General features: G+C 56.4%; 1 protein-coding gene across 1 annotated transcript; it reads left to right on the plus strand.

Moving 5' to 3' along the window:
• The first annotated feature begins 5,354 nt into the window (after positions 1–5,354).
• On the plus strand, positions 5,355–23,714 carry LOC131482093 (EF-hand calcium-binding domain-containing protein 6-like). Its single transcript, XM_058673726.1, has 6 exons — positions 5,355–5,460; positions 6,306–6,480; positions 9,251–9,365; positions 17,508–17,656; positions 21,946–22,157; positions 23,622–23,714. The coding sequence occupies exons 3-6, from the start codon at positions 9,274–9,276 to the stop codon at positions 23,712–23,714; spliced, it is 546 nt and encodes a 181-aa protein (XP_058529709.1). The 5' UTR covers positions 5,355–5,460; positions 6,306–6,480; positions 9,251–9,273.
• Positions 23,715–25,239: the final 1,525 nt, after the last annotated feature.

Genomic DNA, 25,239 nt, shown 5'->3' on the forward strand with positions numbered 1-25,239 from the left:
TGGTTGCTAGGTGCCCCCTGCCTCTCCCTCTTGTTCTTGGTGTTCACCGAGCCCTGGGACCCGGGCCATGAGTGAGGTTCCTGGGCCTCCTGCCACTTGCATCCTTGTCCAGACACCCAGTGGGGAGCAGAGGCCTGGCACCCACAGCTTTTCTGGTGTCGCAGGCCAGCCACCTCCCGTGCCAGACTTGGTCTCCCATCACACGAGTGTGCTGGCCAGGAGCCTCTGGATTTCTCTTGTTAGTTTCTGTTCTGCGGCTTGGTGAGCCTCCCATGACCTTGCTGCATGACAAATGGCAAAGGTATGGTACAGTCAGCATGGGTTTTGAGGCAGGTGGCTTCAGAGGTGGCAGGAAGACTGCCCAATGTGAGAGCAGGAGGCTGAGCACATGCCCTCAGCAGCAAAAAGAAGTAGGAGCCATCAGAATGCCTTGTTTGCCCGGGGTCAGGTGCCAGGTCTATTTCTGGCTCTGCCTCTATTTAGGGATCCATGAGGGAGGATGCTGAGGCTGGCCATCCCAGAATTCCACCTGTCGAAGCACTTGGTAACTCCGGTGTGGTCAGTGGCCACTGGCGCTTGAGACGAGCCAGAGACACGAGGGAGATCGAGCCTGTGTGTGAGGGGAAACCTGACCAGCAGAAGCAGCTGCCACTCCGTGGGGGCCTGTGGCACCTGTCCTGCGGGCCCAGTACACACCACAGGAGACACCTGGACACCCCTCATCCCTGAATGTCTGCTGCTGCCTTGCCCTGCAGAGGGAGTTTGTGCCTGTGGAAAGCACTTCTAGAACCCAGAGAACGCTCTGCGTTTGCCCATGAAACACTGTCAAACAGAAATTGTGCTTGTCCTCCCTGGAGCCGTCTTCATGTATGCCCTCGGTGTTGGCACTAACTGGGAATGAAATCAGATGCCGCCGGCAGGGCCACCCCGGTAGATGGGGCAAGGCCATGGGAGCCACAGGCTGCGCGTCTCCCCTCCTGGCGTCTGCTCCGGGAGCGGCGGCATCCTATCCCCTGTGTCCCCACCCCCAACTGTTCCTTTACATATGGCACTTCCTTGGGGGCAATTGCTCAACACAGGTGGCTGCTTGGGACTCCCACCTCTGGGTAGCCCCCCTTGCCCCACAGACATGCTGCCCTCTACCTGGCTTGCCATCCCCTGATGCCATTGCCTCATGCTTTGTGTTGACCGAGGCTCTGGACCTGGGGCTGGATGCTGCACACCACGAGGCCCTTGCTCCTTCCCTCACACTGTTAGGGAAGCTTGGCCAGGGCTGGGCTGGCTCTGGGTGTCAGGAAGTTGATCACAGAAGCCGTGTCCAGTGGTGCCTTAACTCTTGTCTGGGGTCCAGCCCTGGATGGTCAGAGCTGCCCACGGGCCGCATCCCAGATGCCCACAGGCCCACCCTCTGTTACTTTGCCTCCAGGGCCCCTCCTGGCCCAGTTTCCCTGATGGCCAGAGGCCATTTGCCCCTTGGGAGAGCCTTCCTGCTCTTTCTGAGCACCCAGGCTCTCTGCCTGCTGCTTGCTTCCCACCAGTCTTAAACCAGTCCATAGGAAGCCCCAGGGAGTGAACCCCTGTCCACTGGAACCACCCCCACCGCCAGGCTGTAGCAGCTTCCACCTAGGCCCTTAGGAGGGAAGGCAGGCAAGGCAGGAGGTGGGTGTGCAATGGCCAGCTCCCTGTCCCCTGGGGGACTGTGCAGGAGACAGGGTGTCTCTCACCATCATCCTAGCACAGGAGCAGTGACACGTGTCCATCTCCTCAGTGTGAGCCTGCAGGCCCCGCAGCCTGGAGCTCTGATGCTGATGTGGTGCCCTGCACACGGGTGTTGGCCAGCTCCAGCTGGCTGCCCACAAGCTTGCTTTCCTAAGACGGCACTCCAGCCCGGAGAGCTGTGCAAGGAGCAGGTGAGCAGGTGCCTCAGCATCACCTGCCTGTGCCAATCAGGTCGTCAATAAAGGCTCATTACCCAACTTGAGACAGATTAAATGCGGAACAGCATTAATTACAAGCTGTTGCAGGTTCCTGGCTGTGACCGGCTTGTCGCCCAGGTGGTTGCACAGTCAAGCTGTTCCTTTCCAGGGAGCAGGGGTGGGGATGGGCCATTCTCCACTGCCATTGCTGTGTGCTGTGTGTGGTGGGGGCTCTGCATGCCAGCTCCCTGTCGGAGCCCGAGCAGTGCCTGTTTTCACAGGAGGAGACAGAGAGCTTCCAGGTTGGTGGGTGCGTCCCTGGGGAATGAAAGCCCAGCCAGTTGTCCCCCAGCTCCCTGAAACAGACCCCGAAATGGCCCCAGGTTTACAAGTGACAGTTCCTGGTAGTGACTGGGCGTACAGTATGCTGTCTGATTTCTGGCTGATGGAGCTAACACTCCTCTGCAGACACCCGAGTGAACCCTCAGTGGCCTCTCTAGGAGAGCTGACTCCCTCTATAAACATGACTATGTCTCCTAAGAACACCAGAGTCTTTTTTCCTTATTAAGATTTATTTATTTTTATTGGAAATGCAAATTTACAGGGAAGGAGAGATAGAAAGATCTTCCAGCCCCTGCTTCACTTCCCAAGTGGCCGAAATGGCCAGAGCTGAGCTGATGCAAAGCCAGGAGCCAGGAGCTGTCTCCAGGTCTCCCATGTGGGTGTACGTTCCCAAGGCTTAGTTTATCCTTGACTGCTTTCCCAGGCCACAAGCAGGGAGCTGGATGGGAAGGGGAGCAGCAGGGGCATGAACTTTTGCCTATATGGGATGCTTGATGGAGGAAGATTAGTCAATTGAGCCATTGCACTGGGCCATGTCAAAGAGTGTGTCTCTACTCCGGCCATGAAGAGGACAGCGGGTTTCCACGAGCGGTTCCCAGCCTCTGTTATGTGACACCCATGCTGGTGCCCACACCTCCCTGCCCGTGCTGATAGGGTGGGGGTGAGCGGGGCTTCACTTTCTAGAGGCCTGCCACTTTATGCTGTCCAGCTGTTCACAGGAGGGGGACACAGTCTCTGTCACCTGCTGACAGAGACTGTGTAGTTATCCCAGGCTCAAGCAGCCTGCACAGCCCTGTCTCACGGAGCACGGAACTGGGATGCCGCCAGGCGTCCTGGGGACCTGTGAGATGGGCAGGGGCTCTAGCTCCGCCATCCCTGCTGGGGGCCCTAGGTGTCAAAGGACTTTTCCCTCCTACTTCCTTATCCCGTGTGCAGTTGCTCTCCAGGGCTCTCCCTGCAGGCCCTGGCTGAGTGGCAGAACCCCAAATTTGGACTCAGCATGAAAGGTGGAGCCAAGGTTGTCCTTGGACCACTGGCCTGTCACAGCCGTCTCCGAGGACCAGGGTTGAGCTGCTGGGTTTTGTGGGCTCATCCAGGGGAAGCACCGCGAGGTGACACAGGAGCTTGGAGCAAACAAATGGGCTCTTCACAGGGAAGTGAAGGTTCCAGAAGTCCCACAGCAAACCCTGGGGACCAATGTGACTGGACAGTTCCATCCAGGACCCTCTTGCCTGCCTCCCCACCCCTCAGTCCCATGGTGTTGGACCCTGCTGGGTTTCCCCCACACCTATGGTGAAGTTCAACTTGTCAGGTGCAGGAGGAGGTGATTCTGATGCTAAAATGGAACCATTGTAGAATGCAGTCCCTCTTTGATCTGCTCCTGCCCTCCTTGTCAGAGTGGAAGCTGACGAAGCCCACATGTGAGGTAAGGCAACGCACCAGGGTTGCTAAGATGCCTGCCGGCAGCAGCCAAGACCCCCACTCCTCAGGACATTGAGCTGTGTCAATTACACGTTCCTGGGCTTCCAGTGTTTCTTCCTCGTGTGGACATCTGACTGTGGCAGCAGAGGGCCGGGTCCTGCAGGGCTTGTTCCCGCTGTATCCCTGGTACCCACAGAAGATGCAAACAGAAAAGCACAGAAAAGCACAGCATTGCCTGTGGAAGGGAAGACGTGGCTTCCCAGGGAGCAGGTGTCACAAATAGCCTGAGACTAATCTTTGAAAAATGCTGAGCATAAATGGCCTCAGGCCGAGCCGCACTCAGCATCGTACCCAGTAAAGATGTGCCAACAGGGGCGGGAGCAAACAGAATTACAGACCCACAGGAACGGGCTTCCTCAACTGCCTACCAGTCCACAGTGGGGGCGTCTCGGAACTGAAAGAAAACTAGTAACAAGCTCCACCATGACAAGGGGGATGGGATGCGGGCAGCAGCCACCCTACAGCTCAGCCTCATCCAAACACTGAAATGCTATAGCAGCCAGGCCTAGACCAGGCTGAAGCCAAGAACCTGCAGCTTCCCCGGGGCTCCCATGTGGGTGCTCCTGAGTACAGTGGCCATCTGGCCAGTCCCCATCCGAGTCAATGCAGAGGGAAGGGGCCAGGAGGAGCGGAGAACAAGGGGTGCGACTTGCTCCTAAAGACCAGAGATGCTAAGCGTATTTCTAGAGCATGGGTACAGCACTGGGAAGTGCAGTGACAGAGCCCTGCAGGCCCCAGGCCCACCCTCCCCAGGGTACTGTGGATCTTGTAAACAATCTAAACTCCATCTGCCCCTATGAGACTCTCAGGGGTTTGCTGTCCAGTGGGCCCTGAGACCACCAAGGGGTGAGGGTATGGTGTTCCTCAGACCAGAACCAACCACTGCAGACAAAACTGGTGAGGGATGTCCATTTCTTTGGAAGAAGTTACAAGCTTACAGAGTAGGAAAAGGGGCAGTCCACTGATCAGGCCGCATGCCCAGGGAACAGGCCAGGTTGAGGTCTTGGTTAGCCAAGACCACTGTCAGGGGGCTTCCCCTGGGACAGTGTGTGCCTGCCACACGTGGCCGAGGAAAGGCCGGGGGCACACCGCGGGCATGTGACTTTGGATCCCGTGCTCTCTCCGGGATGCACTCACAGGACACCCAGGAATTGAGAGGCAAGCCCTGCGTGGAGGAGGCAGGGCGGGATGGAGGACGCAGCCAGCAGCCCCTGGAGGCGGCGGGAGCAAACGGAGGAGGCGACTGGTGGCTCCCAGTACCGCGGAGTGCGGGCGCTGCCTCCCCTTCGAGAAGCCCAGCCCGCCGGGCATCCCGGGCCCGAGCAGCTACCGCCCACAAGCCGGCCAGACCCCAGGCAAGGCGGACGCGGGCCCCGCAGCTGCCTCACGCGAGGCCAGAGCCCCGCGCGAACCCCCGTGGAGCGAACTCTGGCTACATCATCCCGCCCGGTCTCCGTACGGAGCCCGCGGCGGGAAGCACGACCGCAAGCCTCCCGCCTCAGGATGCGCGCCTGGCGGCAGAGCGCGCGTCACAGACGCCCAGCCCGGCCGGGGACTTCCGCCCCCACGCGCTCGCTGGCCAATCGCAGCTCCGCTTCTTGTGAGGCGCGCACGCTTGGTTTCCAGTCAGCGAGGGCTGTCGTCGCTCGGGCAACAGCGTCCCTGAGACGCCGGCTGGCCTCGGCCTCCGCCGGCCTGCGGCCTGGGTTTCCGCGTGCAGGTGTGGGCTCGGCGAGGCGGACCCCGAGGAGGAGCCGGGGCACGGTTCTGGGCGCCCCTCACGCACGAGCCCCAGGGCCGAGAAGGGCTGGGCGGGCGGGCAGGCGTCTGGGAGGGGCCCCAGCGCCCCGGGACGGCCCTGCCCTCGCAGGTGACTGGCTGGCTGTCTCCCCACCTCCCTCCCCTCCGCTCCAGGACACGTGCAGGGGGAGCTCTCCGCGGGGGTCCTGCACCTGGTGGGTTCCGGGGCTGTCGTGGTGAATAGTGGGGGTCCCGGTCCCGTGGAGCTGACAGCACGCAGCGTGACGGGATGGAGGCGAATTGAACCCTCTCCGGTTCACGGGGCTTTCTCGCACTTCCTTCCTCCGCCTCACACCCTGCTGACTGCCTCTGCCCTGGGCCTGGGCTTTCTGCCCAACAGGAATCTGTTTATTAGACGCACTTGGCAAAACGCGCTAGGACAGGGCCTTGGTGTCCTGCCTTCACCTCTCTGCAGGGTGCCTTGCCCATAGGAAGAGGACGGTGACCACGCAGCGTGTGTGTGCGCATGCCCAGAAGCTGGTGGGCTCCCCCAGACAGCCCACAAATTCCGTTTTCTTGCCCTGCAGGTCCTCCATTGCCTCCAACGTAGCGGATTCATCCTGGGGAAACGACCCGTGGATCAGGTGTGCCCCCTTGGCATCCCGTCTTCTCTCCTCAGCAGTCAGCTGCAGGTGGATCTGTTAAGTCTTTGATTCTTGCCACCTGCATCTCCCCAGGGCTGTTGGTTCAGGCTTGTAGCTCGGGGCCAGGACAGGCTTCCCTGAGACATTCTGCTCTCTCTCTTTCTCCCCTGCACTTTGGCAGGCCTCCGGGGCGTATCCCAGACACAGAGATACCTGGAGCAGCAACCATGCCAGGAGCCTCACGGCTGAGTGGCGCCTGCACATAGAACCGGCTCCTGGAGGATGTTGAGTAGCCAGGTGCCTGCTGGGAGGCTGCTGGCTGTTGGCAAGGCACCTGCCTTAGAGAGCGTCCACAGGTGTGTACTGAGGGAGAGGAGGGATACAGTGGGTGCTGGGAGTCCCCATCAGGGCCGCACATCACACAGGAGACCAGTGCCCCTAGAGGACAGAGCTGCTCAGCCAGCCCGTGGTGGTTCACGAAGCTGGAGGTGGGGAGGCTGCCTGCAAGGCAGCAGCAAAGGAAACGGGATGCGTCTGTTGGGCTGGGCAGGGAAGGCTTTTTTCTTTCCTTTGGGAAAATAACCCTTTCCTGGCACTGCCAGCATCCAGTGGCTGGGGGGCTCTCCCTGCCCAAGGAGCTCCCCAGGAAGGTCACCCTGCAGTTGTTTTGGGCTGTGGAAGCCACAGGCCCCCTCCTAGACTCAAGGCTCCCAGGATGCTCATGAGCCTGTAGGTTGGCACAGTATGCAGCAGGGCCCCATGCCTCCTGGCTGGTGCCACCATGCCAGGTGGAGAGGGCTGAGAAGTGGTGAGGTGTGGAGGGACACGAAGGGCCCCTGAGACTCGGTGTGTGTCCCGGAATACAGCCAAGAGACAAGACAGGAGGACATCCCCAACATTTGGATTTAACTGCCACAATTTGCTTGTTGCTTGCAACCCCCCCTTCCTCAAATCTTGTGAGATGGGGGCCTGCCCTCCTCTGCCCCAGCCCCACATACCAGTTCCAGCAGTCTGGGTGTCCGCTGCCATCTCTGTTTGGCTGCATGCGTTTTCCGCTCCCGTGTTGGGGGTCTATTTTTGCTGAGTGCCAAGGCAGATGGATGGCACTCTTGTTATGCTTCTGATATAAATAGCATCTGCTAAAAACTGGACACGACACTCCCCTGGCAGATAAGCAGAGGCGGCCGCACGCAGTGCCATCCCGCTGCCGTTTTCCCTGCGTGGGGACATGTGCTCCGTGGCACTCTGCTCGTGGTTCATCCGGCTGCATGACCCCAGCCCTGTCCTGCCCTTGCTGGCTCCTCTTTCTGCTGCATACCTGAGCAGTGTTTCGAAGTCCTGAAGCGCAGCTGGGCCAGGGCTGAGCGGGCGAGCTTGTCCCTGTGTCTGTGGGTCAGCTTTCCTGGGCGGCGGGGGTGGAATCCAGGTGGGTGTGGTGGTCGTGGCTGTCACACAGTGAAGGGACTGCTCCCTTTCCCCAAGTCACAAAAGTTCATTGGGGGAGCTGGGGGGGCCCAGACGCGTGGTTTGGGCTGCCTGGAAGAGCCACCCAGACCTGGCTGGTAACCACTCCCCCTTCAGTCTGTGCCCTGGAGAGATAGTGTACTTCTTGTTTTTGAACATTTAGGGGTAATTTTTGTTTCACACAGAAGCTACGTGGTCAGTGCAGAGTGTGGCCATGCTCTCACAGCTTGCTGCAGTGGCAGCACCTCACAGAGCCACAGAACTGCCACAGCTCACTCGTCCCCAATGGGCCGTGGATGGCGGGATGATGTGGGCTCCCCTGCGGTCAGCACCTCACGAAGCCTCTGCGGCTCACTCGTCCCCACTGAGCTGTGGACAGCAGGGACTGGCATCCCCTCCAGTGACCGTTAGCTGCACCAAGAGCTGGGCTCCCATTTCTCTGGTTCCTACATGCCCTCGTCTTACCCCCAGGTGCAGCGTTGTACGCGTTGCTAACGTAATTTAGCAGCATGTGCATTTTTAAATCAGGGAGCAGCATAATTCTGTATCTGCTTTGGAATGATGAATCCTGGCACTGGAGGAGGATGAGGCCGACTCCTTATTTTGAGAGATTTAGAGAGAGAGGGAGGGAGACACAGGGAGCTTCCATCCATTGAGTCACTCCCCAGATGGTCACAGTGTGCAGCCCTGGGCTGGGCTGAGGTCAGGAGCTTCTTCAGGTCTCCCACGTGGACTGTCCTCTGCTGCTTTTCCAGAGGCATTAGCTGGGAGTCAGATTGGAACAACCAAGACTCCAAATGACATCCGTATGGGATGCCAGCATTGTCGGTGGCAGCCTTATCCAGTACATCACACCACTGGTCCCTTTCAGAGGTCACTTTGAACACCCCTGGGCACTGTCCACTCATCTGGGGTCCGGGAATGCATGGAGGACACAAATGGGGCCCTAGACCTTGCGGATTGTAGAGTTCAACAGGAGACGAGCCCTACGGGCTCCCAGCAGTCTGCACATCTTTGCAGGCTGGATACAAAGGACCACAGGGTCATTGAGTGAGGTCCGGGCAGGCCACTGGAGGAAGTGGCATTTGCATCAAAATCTAGGGCCATGGCCCCTGGGAACTTGTCAGCAATGCACATGCTTAGGCTACCCCCAGAACTAGACCTGGAGTCTGTTTCTAACATGGCTACCGGCAGGTGCGGGCTTGAGGACCCCAAGGCTAAAGCATGAGAGAGGGTCTATTATAAGGCTGAAAAGTGAGTGCGGGATGCTGCAGTGTGAGATGGACAGATGTGTTTGCATGGGCAGGAGCACCTGCTGGGGCTCCATAGGCCACTGGGGTGGAGGCTGCAGGCACCATGACTACCTACCGTGAGCAGCAGGAAGCAACCACAGTGGGTTAAGCAGTGGTGTCTCAAGGGACGGGGGCAGCAGCTGGTGCTTGTGAGCTGGGAAGGGGAGGGTGCCCCTGTTCACATGAAACAGGGCATCTCTGGTAAGTGTGAGGTTCCTGAAGCTGCCTGAGATCTCCAGTAGTTTGCAAGCCATTAGCTGTTTTTGAAGACGTAGAGGCCTCTGAGTGCTGCTGGGTCCCCAAAATGGGATGGGCCATGTTCCCTGTGGCCAGGGTGTGCTAACCCCATTGTCCCCTCCATGTGTTTCAGAATTCCAGAATTCAGAAATTTATATGTATTTAATCTCGAAGGAAATGAAGCGAAATTGCACCAAGACAAACGGCGCCACGGTCAACAGCACCAAATCATGCAGTACCAAAGCCAGGTGAGCCACGGGCCGGTTTTGAGGTCTGGACGGGGAGGCCGGTCGTGTCCCCTGCTCGTGCCGGTTATTCTCGTGCCCCGCGTGTCCCGTTGACCAGTGCCAGCTGGCACGGGTTCGTGTGGAAGGGCCAGGCTACTGTTGGTGCTTGGTGCCCAAGATGTTTGTGGAGGGCGCGGTAGGCAGGTTTGTGCTTCGTGCACTAGGTGGCAGCACACTCACACACTGGGCCTTGAGGCCAGGCAGCCACCCAACTTCCTGTGCCTGCTCTGGGAGCCTACCCAGGCTCCGTTGGAGTAGAAAGCAGGCCTGTGGACAGTCCGAGAGAAGAGGGACCTCAGCCTCACTGCTGCCCACTGTTCTGTATTATTTAAGATCTGTTCATTTGAAAGGTATTAATTTGAAATGGATTAATTTTCTGTCCTCTGATTTACTCTCCAAGTGGCCTCAGTGGCCAGGGCTGGGTTGGTCTGAAACCAAGAGCTTGTTCCGGTTCTCCGTGAGGATGCAGGGGCCCAAGCACTTGGACTATCCTCTGCTACCTTCCCAGGTGCCTTAGCAAGGAGCTGGATTGGAAGTGGAGCGTCAGGGTCTTGAACTGGAGCCCACAGAGGATGCAGGCCCACTGTGTGCTAGCTCCAGCCCCTGCTGCTCCACTCTCAAAGCTTGCGGGTGTGGTTCCTGCCGGCTGTGCCCATGAGGCTGGCGACACTGCCTAGGAGGTGATGAGTTTCCAGGCGGTTCCTGAAGTTGGTGTGTGATGTCTGTGACAGAGAAGACCTACTGGGTTGCTAACCATTACCCGGGTGACTTCAGCACACTGTTCGCCTTAGTGGTCATGTGCCCGGGTGGCAGGTGGTCGAGGTCCCTGCTGTGCCTGCGTGATCGGTCCCAAGCCCTGATGGTGAGGTACAGGGTCACCGCTTTCCACTGACAGGTGGAGACTGTGGCTTGGGCGGTAGGAGAGCAGTCACTCTTCAGTAAGAAATGGGAGGGGATGGATGTGTGTGTGTGTGAATGTGACGAGTGTGTGTGGATTTGGTGTGTATGTGTCTGGGGAAGGTGTGTGTGTGGTGTATGATATGTGGGTGGGAGGTATGTGGTGTGTGATATGTGGGTGGCATGTGTGATGTGTGTGATATGTGGGTGGGAGGTATGCATGTATGTGTGTGTGGTATGTGTGTGATGTGGTGTATGTGGGTGGGAGGTATGTGGTGTGCATGCTAGGTGGGTGGCATGGCTGGTATGTGGGGTGGGAGGTGTGTGTGGTGTGTGTATGTGTGTGTGGTATCCTGTGTGCATATGTGCCAAGCGCATGCTGTGTGAGATGCACCACATGTGCCATGCATGTAGTGAGTGGCTGTGCCAGGCCTGAGTTTTTGTAATGTGTGTCACGTGTAGGTGAGTGGTGTGTGCTTCCTGTACCACGTGTTGGTGTGTACATGTCAGGCGCGTGCCGTGAGGACCAGGTGTGTGGGATCTGCAGTCGGGGCTAGAGCCGCCATTCAGCTCCTGGTGCTTCTAGGCTCCCAGAGAGCAGTGCAGTGGTGAGTGTGGAACAGGGGTGTCGCAGCATGCGACAGATGCCTCAGAGTGGGGGCCCAGGAACTCTCCAAGTCCCTGGCGAGGGAGGAGGATGGGGGTGCATGTTGTGTGTGATGTGCTGTGACCCTTGAGTAATGGGATCTGTGTCTTCCCTGGTTGTCATCACATGTTGTCACCATGCTGTGCTCACGGCGGACATCCCTCCTCACGCGGTCCCCAGCATGTCCGTGTGTAGCCGCCTGTTCCCCTGCACCCTACAGCGCTGTGCTCAGGAGGACACCCCTTCTCACGCCATCCCCAGCATGTCCACGTGTAGCCCCCCTTTGTTTCTGATGGGCACACTGCTCTGCAGCAGCGTCTGCAAAACCGTGTGAGCCGTGTTGTGCTCTGGGCTGGATGTCTGGGGACACACTGGGACGTGTGCAAGGGACAGGAAGATAGGCGCTCTGAGATGCATTGGCTACAGTGAGGGTTGGGAGGAACGGGGTGACCCATGTGGGGCTTTGGGGAGCCCCTGTCTGGGCCCAGACCCAGGGTGCTGTGGCTATGGCAATAGCACTGCCTAGCTGCGGAGGCAGGTCCCGTTGTAAGCACAGATTTTTCTGCTAAATTGAATTCAGATGACTGGCTAAATTGTTTCTTACGATACCCTATCATTTGTTATATATTCGTAAATCAACTCACATTCTTGTAATTCCTGTGTTTAGAGCAGACCACCAGGGGCTGCTGGTAGGGTCTGTCTGGGCTGTGAGACGGTGAGAAGAGGAGCTGGGGAGGCTGGCCTGGGCTTTGGATGTGGCCGGAGCCCCGAGAGCCCTGGAGCCCCCAGAGCCCCAAGAGTCCCTGGAGCCCCCACAGCCCCCAGATCCCCCGAGCCCCGAGAGCCCCTGAGCCCCCAGAGCCCAGGAGCCCCCAGAGCCCAGAAGCCCCCAGAGTCCCCGAGCACCCATAGCCCTGAGAGCCCTGAGATCCCCGGAGCCCCAAGAGCCCCCAGAGCCCCAGAGCCCGAGAGCCCCTGAGCCCCGAGAGGCCCGAGAGCCCCCGGAGCCCCAGAGCCCCCGAAGCCCCAGATCCCCCAGAGCCCAGGAGCCCAGAGTCCCTGAGCCCCCAGAGCCCTGAGAGCCCCGGAACCCGGAGAGCCACCAGAGCCCCAGAGCCCCGAGGTTTGATTAGACGTGCTTGCAGATGACATGCTCTGTTTCTGTGCATTCTCTCGAGCAGGGCCGACTGTCGGATGGCTTTACAGCTACAAGGTGTTTGCTTGTGTGGGTCTGTGGACAGGTCTCCTCTCATTCCCTCCCCTCTCTCCCCTTCCCATCCCATCCCATCCCACCCCTCCCCTTCCCTCCCTGTCCTCCCTTCCCTTCCCTCCCCTCCTCTCTCTTCTCCTCTCCTCTTCTTTTTATTAAAAGATTAATTTGTTTAACTTGAAAGTGAGAGGAGTGAATGTGAGCATGAGGTACTTCCATCCATTAGTTTACTCCCCAAAGTGGGGCTGCAGTCAGAGCTGAACTAATCTGAAGCCAGGAGTCAGGAACTTCTGGGTTTCCCACTTGGGTATAGGGGTCCAAGGACTTGGGCCATTCTCTGCTTTGCTTTCCCAAGCCATAAGCAGGGAGCTACATGGTGAAGTGGAGTGGTTGGGACTCGAACCAGTGACCATGTGGATGCCGGTGTAACAGGTGGAGGATTAGCATGCTATACCACTGTGCTGGTCCCTGGACAGGTTTTCTTATCACCCGGTGGATCTCATTGTTACCTGTTTATGCAACAACATGCACACATCACTCACATGTACACACACACACACACATATACACAGATTCACAGTCTTGCAAACACACCCCAGCACTATTGGGCCAGAAGCCTGGGATTCAGTCCAGGGGAGTTGGGGTCTTGGGGCTGCTGTTCCTGAGTAAATCTGACTTAGATGACACCCACTGTCCAGCGAGATGGATGCTGTGTTCCTGGGAACAGAAGCCCCTGTGTAGGGGGCACGCTGGCTTTCAGCTGCCTTGTGCATCTCGTGTGAGGGTCTGTGACAGTAGCCGGGTCGCTGGGCTGCAACACCGCATGAGCCTTCAGAACGTTGACGCCAGTTGGGTCCTGGGCTGAGTGGGGCCCAAGGTGACAATGACCGCACACCTGAAGGATGACTCGTGCTACACACTGCTTGGAAATTCTGAGTTGGGTGATGAGCCCCTGGCGGGCTGGGCTGGGCTGGGCAGGGGAGGGTCATGGGCAGTCAGGTCAGGTCAGCTTCCCCCCTGTGTTGGTAGGGAGTTCTCAGTGGTAGGGAGAGGGGTTGCTTAGAAAATGCCATGACCCGGAAGGCTTTGGCTTCGGCTGGACGTCCATCTGGCTGTGGCCTCACACCTGCGCAGATGTGGCTCTGGAATAGACACGGAGGGACCTGGAGCCCGATCATGCTGACAGAGGACCAGCCCTGTCGTGCCCTTGATGGCAGCAGTGGGACTTAATTTTCACTTATTTATATGTGGGTGTGTATGTGGGGCTTTGTGCTCAAGTGCCCAACAGGTGATCCATTGCTGCACCACTGTGTCAGCTCTTGGGCAGTGTAACGGTGCTGGAGGCCAAGGCCCTGGCTTCCTGATGGCCAGGCACAGGCTGAGGGGGAGGATCAAACACGGGGCTGGCGGTCCTCACTGCCCATGCAGCTGCCCTTGGCCCCCAGACACGTGCTATTAATGGGGTACAGAGAAACAGGGGGGCCATGGGCAGTGACAGCCATAGATGTCTGGTGTCCTGCAAGAGGTGGGCAAGGCTGGCAGCTGTGGGGTGTGTCCCCGGCCTGCACCCAGCCTGTCGTCTCACAACCGCTGGTTGTCATGTCTTCGTGTTGGCTTCTGCAGTGAATGATTTGAAAGGTGGAGAGACACCTTTCCACTGCCTTCTCAGGAACGTTGCCCAGGAACTGGATTAGAAGCAGAGCAGCCAGGACTTGGAGCACCCCTGGGTACAGAGGGTGCCGGCACTGCACGTGGCGGCTTTACTCGCCTCGTTGTATGCTGGCCTGGGTTGGCACCGGTCTCCTGCCCGTAGTCCTGAATGCAGGCTAATTGAGCCCAGGCATTGATTTTCCTTCTGAAAATGCTTCATCTACCGGGTTCCTTTCCTCTCAGTGTCTTGGCTCTCAGCCTCTTGTTTCACTGTCATGTCTGGTGCTCCTTGCCAGGAGAGAGGCCCACAGAGCATGGCTCTCCTGGCACGCCCTGGCACACCCCCTGGGCTTGCGGGCTGCACTTGCCCTGGGAAATGGCGCCCAGTGTTGCGGCAGAGGGTCGGGGCAGCAGGTTGCTGCTTGGTGCTGAACAATGGTGTACTTGTGTGTGACACTGAAGCCATGTACGAAGTCCCTCCCTCCTTCACTGCCTTCCCTCTCTCTCTTCCTCTTCCTCGCCTCCCCTCTTTTCCTCCCTCCTCTCCCCTCCCCTCTTCCTCCCTCGCTCCTTCCGTTTGAGATGTCAGCTGGAGTTGGGGGCCTTCCTTCCATACCTGGGGCTTGGCCTCTTCTGAGTTCAGGGAGAGTCTCAATTCTCACCCTTGGGCTGTGGGTGGCCAGAAACAAACAACTCGGACCGAATTCTCCGTTGATTTTCTGGAACACCAGTAAGATGGAGTCCTCTTTGGCACAGATGGGCAGTCTGCGAGTCAGAAGGCCTTGGATGCCTGTGACAGTGTGGTGACTGGTGTCGAGGGGGAGGGTGCAGCCAGCTTAGCTCCTGCAGTCGGTGTGTGAGCCTGGGAGGGCCAGGGTATGTGAGGACCTGCCCCCTCCCACCCCCATGACCCTCCCTGGGGGCGTGTCTGGATGCCTTGCTTGGCCCAGTTCCCTCTAATCTCACTGACAGCTGAGCAGACCTGTTAGCACCTTCACCAAGGTGCCCGGGAAGGACACCCAAAGGCCCCTGCTGCTGTGGGGCCCTCTCCCCTTCTCTCCCCTTCCCCTTCCTCCTGCTTTTTTTTTTTTTGCTGCTGTGTCTTCTTTCTCCTTTTTCAATTTTATTTTTAATATTGTTTACATAACTGAGAGGGAGGCATGCCCACATGGGCCTCTGATTAGGGTGGGGAGGGTTGAGGAATGGAGGGAGTGGGTAGGGCAAGGTTTAATTTTGTTGCTTTTCTCCTCTGTCTGTAGGGGAGGGAAGAGAGGGGACCACTCCTCGTTGTTGAAGTGTATCAGCACCCAGGGGTGGGGGACTGATGACGCCTTAGGGACCCCCATGCGGGCAGGCAGGTTCCGAAGGTGTTGCCTGCGTGGATTTGGTAGTTCTGAGATGTCATCGCTTCCTTGTACCAGGGTGAGGAAAATCCAAGGTCTGTTGGCTGAAAACGTGCACCTCGCGCACCCACAGCCCAGACGCTTCCTGTAGAGCTTGGCCGGGAGAGTGGACCAAGCTGCTCTGTCCTCTGGTGAGGCCCTCGATTTCCCCTGTTGGCCTACATGAATCAGCCGGCTGGCATGTCCTCCGTGCACATCTGGGCACGCTGTCCTCTGCATGGGCATCAGCAGCCAAGGAGGCCCAGACTGGATATGTGCATTCCAAAGTCGGACCACATTTCCTCTGACTGTCCTTGTGGCTGGGCTTTGAGCCCAGTCCAAGAACCCCCCTCACCCCCCGTGTAATGCTGGCCTCAAGCAGGGTTTCCTCTTTTTTGTGTGTGTGTGTACTTTTTGGAATAAAATGACTTGTGCAGAATTGGCCTTCAGGAGTCCTGAAAGTGTAGAATTCACTACACGCTCCGGAGTCCTGGACTCTATTTGCAGGCAGGTTGTGGGTTCAGCCCCTGTTATTTGTCATAGCTGTGTGTGGATTTTCTGCTATGGCTTTAGTTGGCTTCAACATCTTGTGCCTTCCTAAGACTGTTTCAGCTGACCCAACTGGTTGGCATGCTCTTGTTCACAATATTACAATTTTTTTATTCCTGTAAGGTGAATAATAATGTCCTCTTTAATTCCTGGCTATTGGAGGAGTGGGCCAGCAGGTGGACAGTCTCCCTCTGCTTCTCTCTTTCCGTAGCTTTGCCTTTTAAATGAATCTTGGGGTAGGGGAAGAGGGGTTGGAATAAAATAAATATGTGAAGGACAGAGCAACAGAGAGAGGCAGAAACAGAGATCCGTGGGCTGGTTCACCTCTCAAAACATCGCACAGCAGATCTGCCTCAAGCTGGAGCTAGGAGTCAGGAGTGCTGTTGCTGTATCCCATGTGCCGTCTCGCACTGCCTGCTGGGTCAGGAGCACAGCACATGGCCCAAGAAGGGCAGCAGTGTAAGCCACTGTGCCGAAACAGTGATCCAGTGAGAGCTCTGCACGGGGCGGTTGCCTCTGATCTCTGTCTGCCCCTTCCTGAGGGACACTTCACTCTGGAAGAATCATTGAACCGAATGCAGAATGTAGCTGCGCAATTGTTCTTTGCAGCCTGTTACTTTTCCGAAGTAGCTTTGTTACTTGTTACTTGTCATGTCTAGCCGCTGAGGACTCTGAATGCTCAGCCTTCTGGTTAGCTAACAGGAGGGGAGAAATTTCCTTAGAAAGAATGTCTCTCAGTTCTAGCCAAAGGGCATGAGCCCCGGTTGGCTGGTTGTTTAACCTAAAGCCAGGTGCAGGCAGTTCACAACACTTCCTTAAGCCTTCACTTCCTGCCACTCAAGATCCCTGTGGTCAGCCAAAGGTGAGGGCTGAGGGCTGCCTCTGGCCTTGCAGTAATGTGGGGTGGGGACAGTTTCTGGTCGGGGGTCATGTGTGATGGGGGCAGGTGGGTGTGAGGGTGACTGAGGCTGCCAGGAGTCAGTGTGACCAGTGTTGCTGTGTGTTTGGGTTAGCTCAGAGTGTAGACTGAGTGCAGATGAACGGGTACTGGGCGCTTCAGATGGCGCCCAGCCTGCCTCGGGCAGAGGTTCAGCTGCCCTGGTTTCGCCTGTGGTCAGTTTTCAGAGTTGTGTAGCGGCTGGTGCTGCTGCCCTTGTTCCTACCGAGTGACTGTGGAGAAGTGGGCACGCTCTGGGGTTCCTGTCTCCAGCTCAGCTCTGCCTGGGACGTGTATTGTGTTGACAGGGAGCTGCCTGCCTCGCCTCACAGGGCTTCAGGTCCTACCCCCTGCTGCCTGCAGAGCAGAGCAGTCAGGGACCATGTGGGTGAGCCAGGCTCTTCCGGCGCAGAGCTTCCTCCTTCCTGGATCTGCTGTAGAGCAGCAGTGAGAAGCGGGCTCTTGAGCCATCCTTGGGCGTTACCTCTGAGACGCTGGTACATCAAAACCAGCCCTGATTTTGCCTTAGCCTCTCTGGCTGGTCTTTCTGCAAGGACATAGGATGGGGAGCACCTTTGTAATGCGTGCTTTTAGACTGATTTATTTATTGCTTTTGGAAAGGCAGCGTGGCAGACCCTCCATCCCAGGCTGGTCCAGGTTGACCCTGAGGGCCGGAGGCTCCATCCTTCCACACGGCGGGGAGAGGCCAGCAGGTTCCTGAGCACTTGAACCAGTGCCAGTGTGGGACACCAGCATTGTCCTGCAGTGACGTGGCATGCTGGGCCATGGGCCAGCCCCCATATCATGGTGTCTGCTTTCTTTCCCATCACAGGGATTTAATGTGCAAAATGTCTGTGATACCAGACTGGCACCCAGTGCACTTTCACAAGCAGAAGTTGAGGAGTCTCCGGCCCTATTCCTCACCATGTGGTGTGTTCTCGAAGAGTGGTCTGCCAGCTGCCTTCAGGCCCTGCTCTTCAGGTGAGTATTCCGCTGCAAGCAGGAACTCTGGCAGGGTCTGGCACTGACGGGGGTGGGGAGCAGGGGCCTCTCGTGACGTTGCCTGCTCTTACTAACTGTGCATCATACTCTGTTATTATCCCATGCGGGAACATGGGCACATGGTGGCGTGAAGCCTACGTGCCCAGAGCTACGTGATCTGTAAGCAGTAGGGTCAGAATTTGTACCTGGGCACTGTGGTTTTAGGACCCATCAGTGTACCAGTGGCTTAGTGTGTTAGAAAAGAAGGTGTTAGGTTTTAGGCGGGTTTCTCCTCGACAGAACAGTGGGCAGCAAGTGCCGAAGGTGTCTACATGGCCCTCCTTGCTGCCCCTGCTGCCCCCTGGCATTAACCCCCTGTGTGAGTGCAGTGCGTCTGTTAGAGTGAATGTGTTATCATGGCCACCTGAAATGTGTCCCTGATGCATGTTAGGGGTCACTGTTCGTGCGGAGGCCTGGCTTCCTACTGTGACACCACATGAATGGTCTTAATGTCCCAGAAAGTCCACTGTGCCCCTCGCCACATCCACCCTCTGTCTACCCCGACACTTGCCCGTCTGGCTCCGGCATTTGGTCTTTTCTGCGATGCTAAATTCTATTGGAATCATTCACTTATAGATGTGTGTATGTATGTATATGTGTGTGTGTATATGGCCTTTTTAGGTTTTTATTTAATAGTGTCTTTTTGTGGCTTAGTGGTGTCACGTGCTACTCCGGTGTCTGGCCTTCCAGGTTAGAACACCTTCTGCTAGAGGGTTCCGGATGGCCCCAGTTTTCACGGTGAACAGCTCTTGTCTGCCTGTGTTTGTGTGTTGGGCTCTCTGGGTGAACGGGGAGAAGCTGCCCCATGCTAGGGTGGGAGCCTGGGTGTGGTTTGCTGAGAACCACTTCCCACAGCACCTGCGCTGTTGGGCATTCCTGCGCTGGCCGACCAGCCCTGCTGGCCTGCGTCCTCACCTGTTGGGGCTGCTATCACCGCTCCAGACTTCGTAGCTCCTCTGACAGATGCGTAGTGGGAACTCACAGCGTCATTCGAGTTCCTCTGGTGACCTACACTGCGTAATAGGGATTTATGAGGTTATTTGCCGTTCTGCGTGCCTTCTTGATGAGGTGTCAAAGGATTTTGCCCAATTTTTAAATCGGATGTCCATTTTCTTATTGAATTTGAGTTCTGCTTTCTTAAAAAGAACATTTGAGAGACAGCTCTCATCTGCTGGGTCATCTCGGGTGACTTCTTTTTTTGTTCGTGTAAAAATTATTTTTTTTTATCTGAAAGACAGAGTTCCAGAGAGAGAAGGAGAGACAGAGAGAGCTCTTCCACGCGCTGGTTCACTGCCTAGGTGGCCACAGTGAGTAGAGTTTGGTCAGTCCGAAGCCAGGAGCTGGAAGTTTCATCCCAGTCTCCCGCGTGGGTGCAGGGGTTCGAGGCCTTGGGTCATCCTCTGCTGCTTTGCAGGTCATTAGCAGGGAGCTGGATCGGAAGTGGAGCAACTGGGACTTGGTTGAATCGGTGCCCACATGGGATGGTGGCACTGCAGGCAGAGCCTCGGTGTGCTGTGTCACAGCACTGGCTCCTGGCACTGTTTGTTACGTCAGCTGTCTTCATTTCTGTAGTTTTGCAAACAACACAGAGCCAGATGTTTGTGTCCGAGCAGTAAGGGCGGAGGTAGCCGAGTAGGACCATCCTGTCTCCTCACAGGTGCCCTGGGGCGGGTTGGCTCCATGGCTAAGTAAGGCAGGCCGACTCGCAGAGTTCCTCAGTTGGGCATTAGCTTGTTGCTGGCACCCTGAGATGGAAAGCTGAGCCCTGTGGCACCCAGGGGTCTGCGGGAGGAGCCCCCACCCCGCTCTGCCTTGCCGTCGCCCTGCCATTCCACGAGTTCTCGTTGCTCTCCAGCACAGCTCCCCACCCTGTCTTCTGCTCCCCATCCTGCCATTGGCCCAAGGGCCACCAGTGGTCACTCGACGAGGGCCCACGTGTTCCCTTGGATCAGCCCCTGGTAAACTGCCTTAGGCCCCGGTAACACCCCAAGTACCCTGTGGTGGGGGCGTGCCATGCCGCTGTCGCTGCTGCCCACCCCCACCCCAGCCCTCGGGATGCTGCTCACGTTCACACAGTATAGGCCGGGGGAGGGGCGTAGCTGTACCCCATGACTGAGGCTCCTGGGGTTCGGGGCGCCGGGCAGGTCTCCTGTCTGTTTTCTTCTGCTGCTGCTGTGCAGGGCGAAGGGGCTGGGGGGCTTGCCTTTTCTCTGGAGGGGTTTGTCCATGCCGGAATCGAGTTCCTTTCATCCCCAGGTGCTGGTGGCGTTTATGGCCATGTACATTTCAGCAGCTCCTGCTTGTTCTCATTGTCAGGGTGAGATGACAGTCTGTTATGACTTTCCTGTATCCCAAACGGATGTGGAAGGTTTTTGGCAAATTGCCCTCCAGAAAGATTGCATCAGTTTGTGCTCCCACCACAAGTCCTGCACGTGTGAAGCCGCATCAGGTGCCTCAAAGAGGAAGCTCATTTCAGGTGGCCTCCAATCAATATCTCTGATATTGTAAAATTACGATTCTTGATTGCAGAAATGGAGCCTCTTGGAAAGCAGCTAAAGATGGCATGTGGCGGGTCTGAGACGGACTTCCACAGAGTCCCCATGAGCAAGGCCCATGCCCCATGGCACCGGGAGCCCAGGACAGGAGGAGAACTGCCCTCCTGGTGGCAGTGAGCTGGTGCCTCAAGTCGCTCCTCTGGCCCAGGCGTCCTGGACAGACTTTGTTACTCTCCTTGTGCCGGAAGTGCTTGGCTGGGAGCCAGAGTCCCCTGGCCGGCTGCTGCTGCCATAGGTGACGAGGTGACAGCAGAGTCCTGTGTGCACGACTGAATTCCCCGAGAATATGCTACTATATGAACTGGTCACCAGAATGAACCCAGGAGGGAGGGTCTCTGATGAACCACTGTCCTCAGCCCCTTCTCCCTGGTTGGTTACGAGATGTCATGTGGTGGTGGCATGTCTCCCTGTGTGGGACGCTGGTGGGCTCCTCACACTGCTTTGTGGTCACCGTGTTCATCTGAGTCATTTCCCGGCTGCTTCCTGCTGCAGGAACGTGTGTCCCGGGCATGGGGGGCAGGGCTCCCGTTGTATAGCTCATCTTCCTTGGTTGCGCTGGGAATTTTGGGACCTGAAACTAAGTTGGGACACTTGTCTCCCCCCTTCAAGCAAGATAAGACCCTGGACACTAATTTGCAACCTTCTGTGGGGTGGATATTGGGGCCAGCAGTTAAGGTGTGGCCCAAGTGTGTGTCACAGTGCCTGGGTTGGGGCCACAGCTCCGTTCTCTGTTCCAGCTTCATGCCAGTGCACACCCCAGGAGGAGCAGGCGACAGCCCTAGTGGGCCCCTGTCACCCTGTGGGAGACTCAGATGGAACTGCAGCCTTCGTGCCAGCCTGACCCAGCCCTGGCTGCTGTGGGGCTGGGGAGTGAACCGAGAATGGGAGTTTCTCTGAGGTGCGAACAGGTGATGCATTCTTCCACTGCCCTTCAGCGTCCAGGCTCTTCTCACCTCTGGCCTGGGAGACGGTCTGCATTTTTAAAAAATACACTTATTTCGGGGCACAGAATTTTCTTTTTAAGATTTATTTTTATTGGAAAGTCAGATATACAGAGAGGAAAGGAGAGACAGAGAAAGATCTTTCATTCACCAATTCACTCTCCAAGTGGCTGCAACAGCCGGAGCTGAGCTGATCCAAAGCCAGGAACCAGGACCTGGAGCCTCTTCCAGATCTGCCATGCGGGTGCAGGGTCCCAAGGCTTTGGGCCATCCTTGACTGCTTTCCCAGGCCACAGGCAGGGAGCTGGATGGGAAGTTCGTGTCCTGGCGCCCGTATGGGATCCTGGTGCATGCAAGGGGAGGACTTGCTGCACTGAGCCCGAGATGGTCTGGATTTAAGAACCACGTGTTTTGCCCTGAGATGTTGGCAAGGGGGTGAAAGATAAGGATGGCACGTGAAGTATTGATTGAGATGATATTGGCTCCTCTGTGAGTTTTGTTCTGTTAGCTGTTTTCCACCCCTAGGGTCCTGTGTCTTGGGAAAGGACTTTTGTCTGATTTCCTTCCCTGACGTCACTATTGTCACTCCCTGTTGACCAGAGGGGGGGCATGTCTGGATTTGCCCTTGCAAGCTGTCTGCTGACAAGCTGGGTAACCCTGGGTGCAGGAGAGACTGGCTTGCTTGGAAGGGTGTGGGTGCAGCGTGTCTAACTGCCCGTGCCTTGTCTTACAGGTACGGGGGTCGCAAACCCAGTACTCTCCACCCTAGACATCAGACGGATTTTATTTCAAAAAATCACAGATAAGGGTGATGAGCTGAAGAAAGCCTTCCAGCTGCTGGATCCCAGCCAGAGCCTGACGGTGTCGCGAAACGAGCTGAGGCGGCTCATCACCGACTTCTTGATGCCCCTCACCAGGGAGCAGTTCCAGGATGTGCTGGCGCAGGTTCGCTGGGCGGGCGGGGAGTCCACAGGGGCCAGCCTGGCCATCGCAGGGACACGAAGGCTGGGCTGCAGTATCAGGAGTGTTGTGGATGAGTGTGTGCACACACAGCGTGCGGACAAACACACACACACTCACTGTTGAAGTTGTGGTTTTCTTGGAGCCGAGTTTTCAGGCCTGGCTGTATTTGTTCCTCAGACACTGAGTCTGCATTGGAAACACTTGGTCTGTGTTTAGGTTTCCTAAACCATGCAGTTAAAATCTGAGATTCACATATTCAGCTGTTCTGGACATGCTGAAAAGTTTTCTAATCACTGAGCCAGTGTTATCTGTAAAATTTAAACGAACACGAATCAATGTTATCTGTGACTTGTAAGCTGGCGTGAATCAGCGTTATCTAACATGTAGGCGGGCATGGGTCAGTTCTCTGTAGTATTTGAACCCATGTGGAAGAAGCACTGTTCATCTCTCGTTTTGGTGGGCCACACTTGACGTGCTGGGTGGCACCTGTGGCCTGGCTACTCCCAAGGGCATCAGGGTTGCTGAGTGTGGAGAAAGGCTTCTAGTCCTTGGAAGCACTTTTACCCTTGGTGCTCTGTTGGCCCGGGCAACATCTAGCACTCGCCTCTCCCACGGCCTCCCCTCATGCGTGCAGACAGCACATGTGGCAGCACGCATAGCCTGAGACCTCACTGGGAGGACCAGCTTCCGCCCACCCCCTGGCCGCCGTGTCCCTGGCGTCTCCCGGCGCAAGCACCGCCTGGGGTCTGTTTCTCAGCCCCTCTGTCCTGCACTGTGAGAACGTGTGTCTTACTTCTGCTGTTTCTCTTGACCCAGTAATGTCCTTTACAGAACTTCAAATTGAGGAAATATTCTTTCTTACCTTCAACTAGTAAGGAACAGGTGCTGGGCACAGCGGCTCAGATGCCACTGGGGACACGTCAATCCCATGCCCGAGTCACAGAGGGTGAGCCCTGGCGCTGCTCCTGCTACGCGGTTGGTGAGCGCTTGAGCAGCTGAGTTCCCAGCACTCACACAAGGATTCTGTATGAAGTTCCTGGCTGCTGGCTTCCACCTGGCTCAGCTCAGACTGTTGGGGCATTTGAGGAGTGGACTGCTGTCTGTCAATCAAGGAATGGAAATAGATGAAGTCTCCCCTGACTGAACCCCCTGAAAGTGAATGCATAGAAAGCTGGAATGATGCTCAGGGGCTGTGCTGTGGCCTCAGCTCCTCATGGACGGCAGAAAGGACTTCTGCTTGTTGAAGGTTTTCAATAGATGTTAGGGTTTTAGCCGGATTTGGGTTTCAGATACTTTTGTGAGCAGCTTGTTGACTTATCCCCGAGCACACATTGGCATCCTGACATGCACCTCATCGGGGTCGCAGCATCCCGCCCCGGGGGCCAGCGACGCCGGGCACACTCCTGCCTTCTCTCACCCTCTGTCACTCTTGTTGCCGGAATGCAGATCCCTCTCACGAGCTCCGGGGCCGTGCCCTACCTCGACTTCCTGGCCAAGTTCGGCGGAAATGACCTCAATATCAACGTTATAAAGAGGTGAGTGTTGTGCTGGCCCAGGTGTCAGCGGGAGGAGTAGGTGCTGTGTCACACCTGCTGGTGACAGGCCGTGTGTCCGTTCCGAGTCTAAAACCCCGTGCGGCAGATCTCCTCAGGACAGGACAAGTGATGATGTACTGACACAAAAGTAGCACGTTAAAGCTAGATTAGAAAATAGAGCGGATCTTAATGTTGAAGTGAACACACTTAGATGCTAAACTACAAGCGTGATGGTCTTTATATGTGTTTGGTGTGACTGGAAGTGCTCACTTTTGGTGGGTAGAAACCAAGTGTTACCTGCAAGTGTGTGTGTGTGTGTGTCCTCAGTCTTACGCAGTTTTAGCATAAGCATGGGCTCATTGGCTCTGCAGAGTAAGGGTGTTGGCGTGTGGCTTTTCTTGTCTCTGTCAGCAGGAAAGTTTTTGAATTCCAGTGTGCGATTTAGGAAATACTGCTTTGGTAGAACATGACTCCCTCACCTGACTCGAATGTGCCCCAGCCTTCAGGAGTGTGTGCATGCTGGTAAGAAGAGAGTTCGATCCTGGGCTGTGAGCAAATTTCTTTCTTTTTTTTTTAATTATTTATTATTTAATTTCATTAATTACATTGTATTATGTGACACAGTTACATAGATACTTGGGTTCTCCCCACCCCTCCCCAAACCCTCCCACCATGGTGGATTCCTCCACCCTGTTGCACAACCACAGCTCAAGTTCAGTTGAGATTCCCCCATTGCAAGTGTATACCAAACATAGAGTCCAGCATCTCATTGTCCAGTCAAGTTCAACGGCTTCTTAGGTATACCCTCTCTGGTCTGAAGACAGAGCCAGCAGAGCATCATCCCAGTCAATTGAAAGCTCCAACATACCATCAGCAAAAATTTACATCATTATGGAATTAATTGACATAGTAATGAGTAACCAATATGTTAAAAGTAAATGCGAGTTCTTAACCACCTTCTGTGACCACCTCACCTATACTTCAATTGTGAGCAAATTTCCAAGAGGCTGTGTATCAGGGGTGCAGCTCAGAAGAAGCAATGAGGACAGTTAGGGGCAGCGGCCAGATGGGACCCATGGCCAGTAGGTGTTGGCTTTTACTTGTGTGAGATGAGAAGTTAGAGTGATCTTGGCCCAGCAGTGTGAATCGGCTTAGCATTGTTGAGCCATGTGCTGGAAATGGTCAGGATGCTGAAGGCTGCACGGGGAGCTGAGTTAGAGCGACCCGGAGTTCCCAGGGTGGGGGGCTGCTGCACACTGTGCCCCAGGCACGTGTGTCTGGGAGGGTGTGTGTGTGTGAGAAGGTGTGTGTGAGAGAAGATGTGTGTGTATGAGAGGCCGTGTGTGAACGTGGGAGGGTGTGAGTTTGTGAGAAGGTGTGTATATGTGGGAGGCCGTGTGTGGGTGTGTGTGTGAGAAGGTGTGAGTGTACAAGAGGCTGTGTGGAGGAGGGCGTGCGTGCAGGAGGTATGAGTGTCATGTGTATGAGAAGGTGTGCGTGTGCAGGAGGGTGTGCATGCGTGTGCAGGA

The sequence above is a fragment of the Ochotona princeps genome, chromosome 15, assembly GCF_030435755.1.
Source record: "Ochotona princeps isolate mOchPri1 chromosome 15, mOchPri1.hap1, whole genome shotgun sequence".
Taxonomy (NCBI): domain Eukaryota; kingdom Metazoa; phylum Chordata; class Mammalia; order Lagomorpha; family Ochotonidae; genus Ochotona; species Ochotona princeps.

What these genes read in the sequence shown, in the direction of transcription:
- LOC131482093 (XM_058673726.1), top strand. Translation starts at nt 9,274, where the DNA reads ATGTATTTAATCTCGAAGGAAATGAAGCGAAATTGCACCAAGACAAAC. An exon ending in TCATGCAGTACCAAAGCCAG is followed by an intron (nt 9,366 to 17,507) that starts GTGAGCCACGGG and finishes TTCCCATCACAG; the next exon opens with GGATTTAATGTGCAAAATGT. An exon ending in TCCAGGATGTGCTGGCGCAG is followed by an intron (nt 22,158 to 23,621) that starts GTTCGCTGGGCG and finishes GCCGGAATGCAG; the next exon opens with ATCCCTCTCACGAGCTCCGG.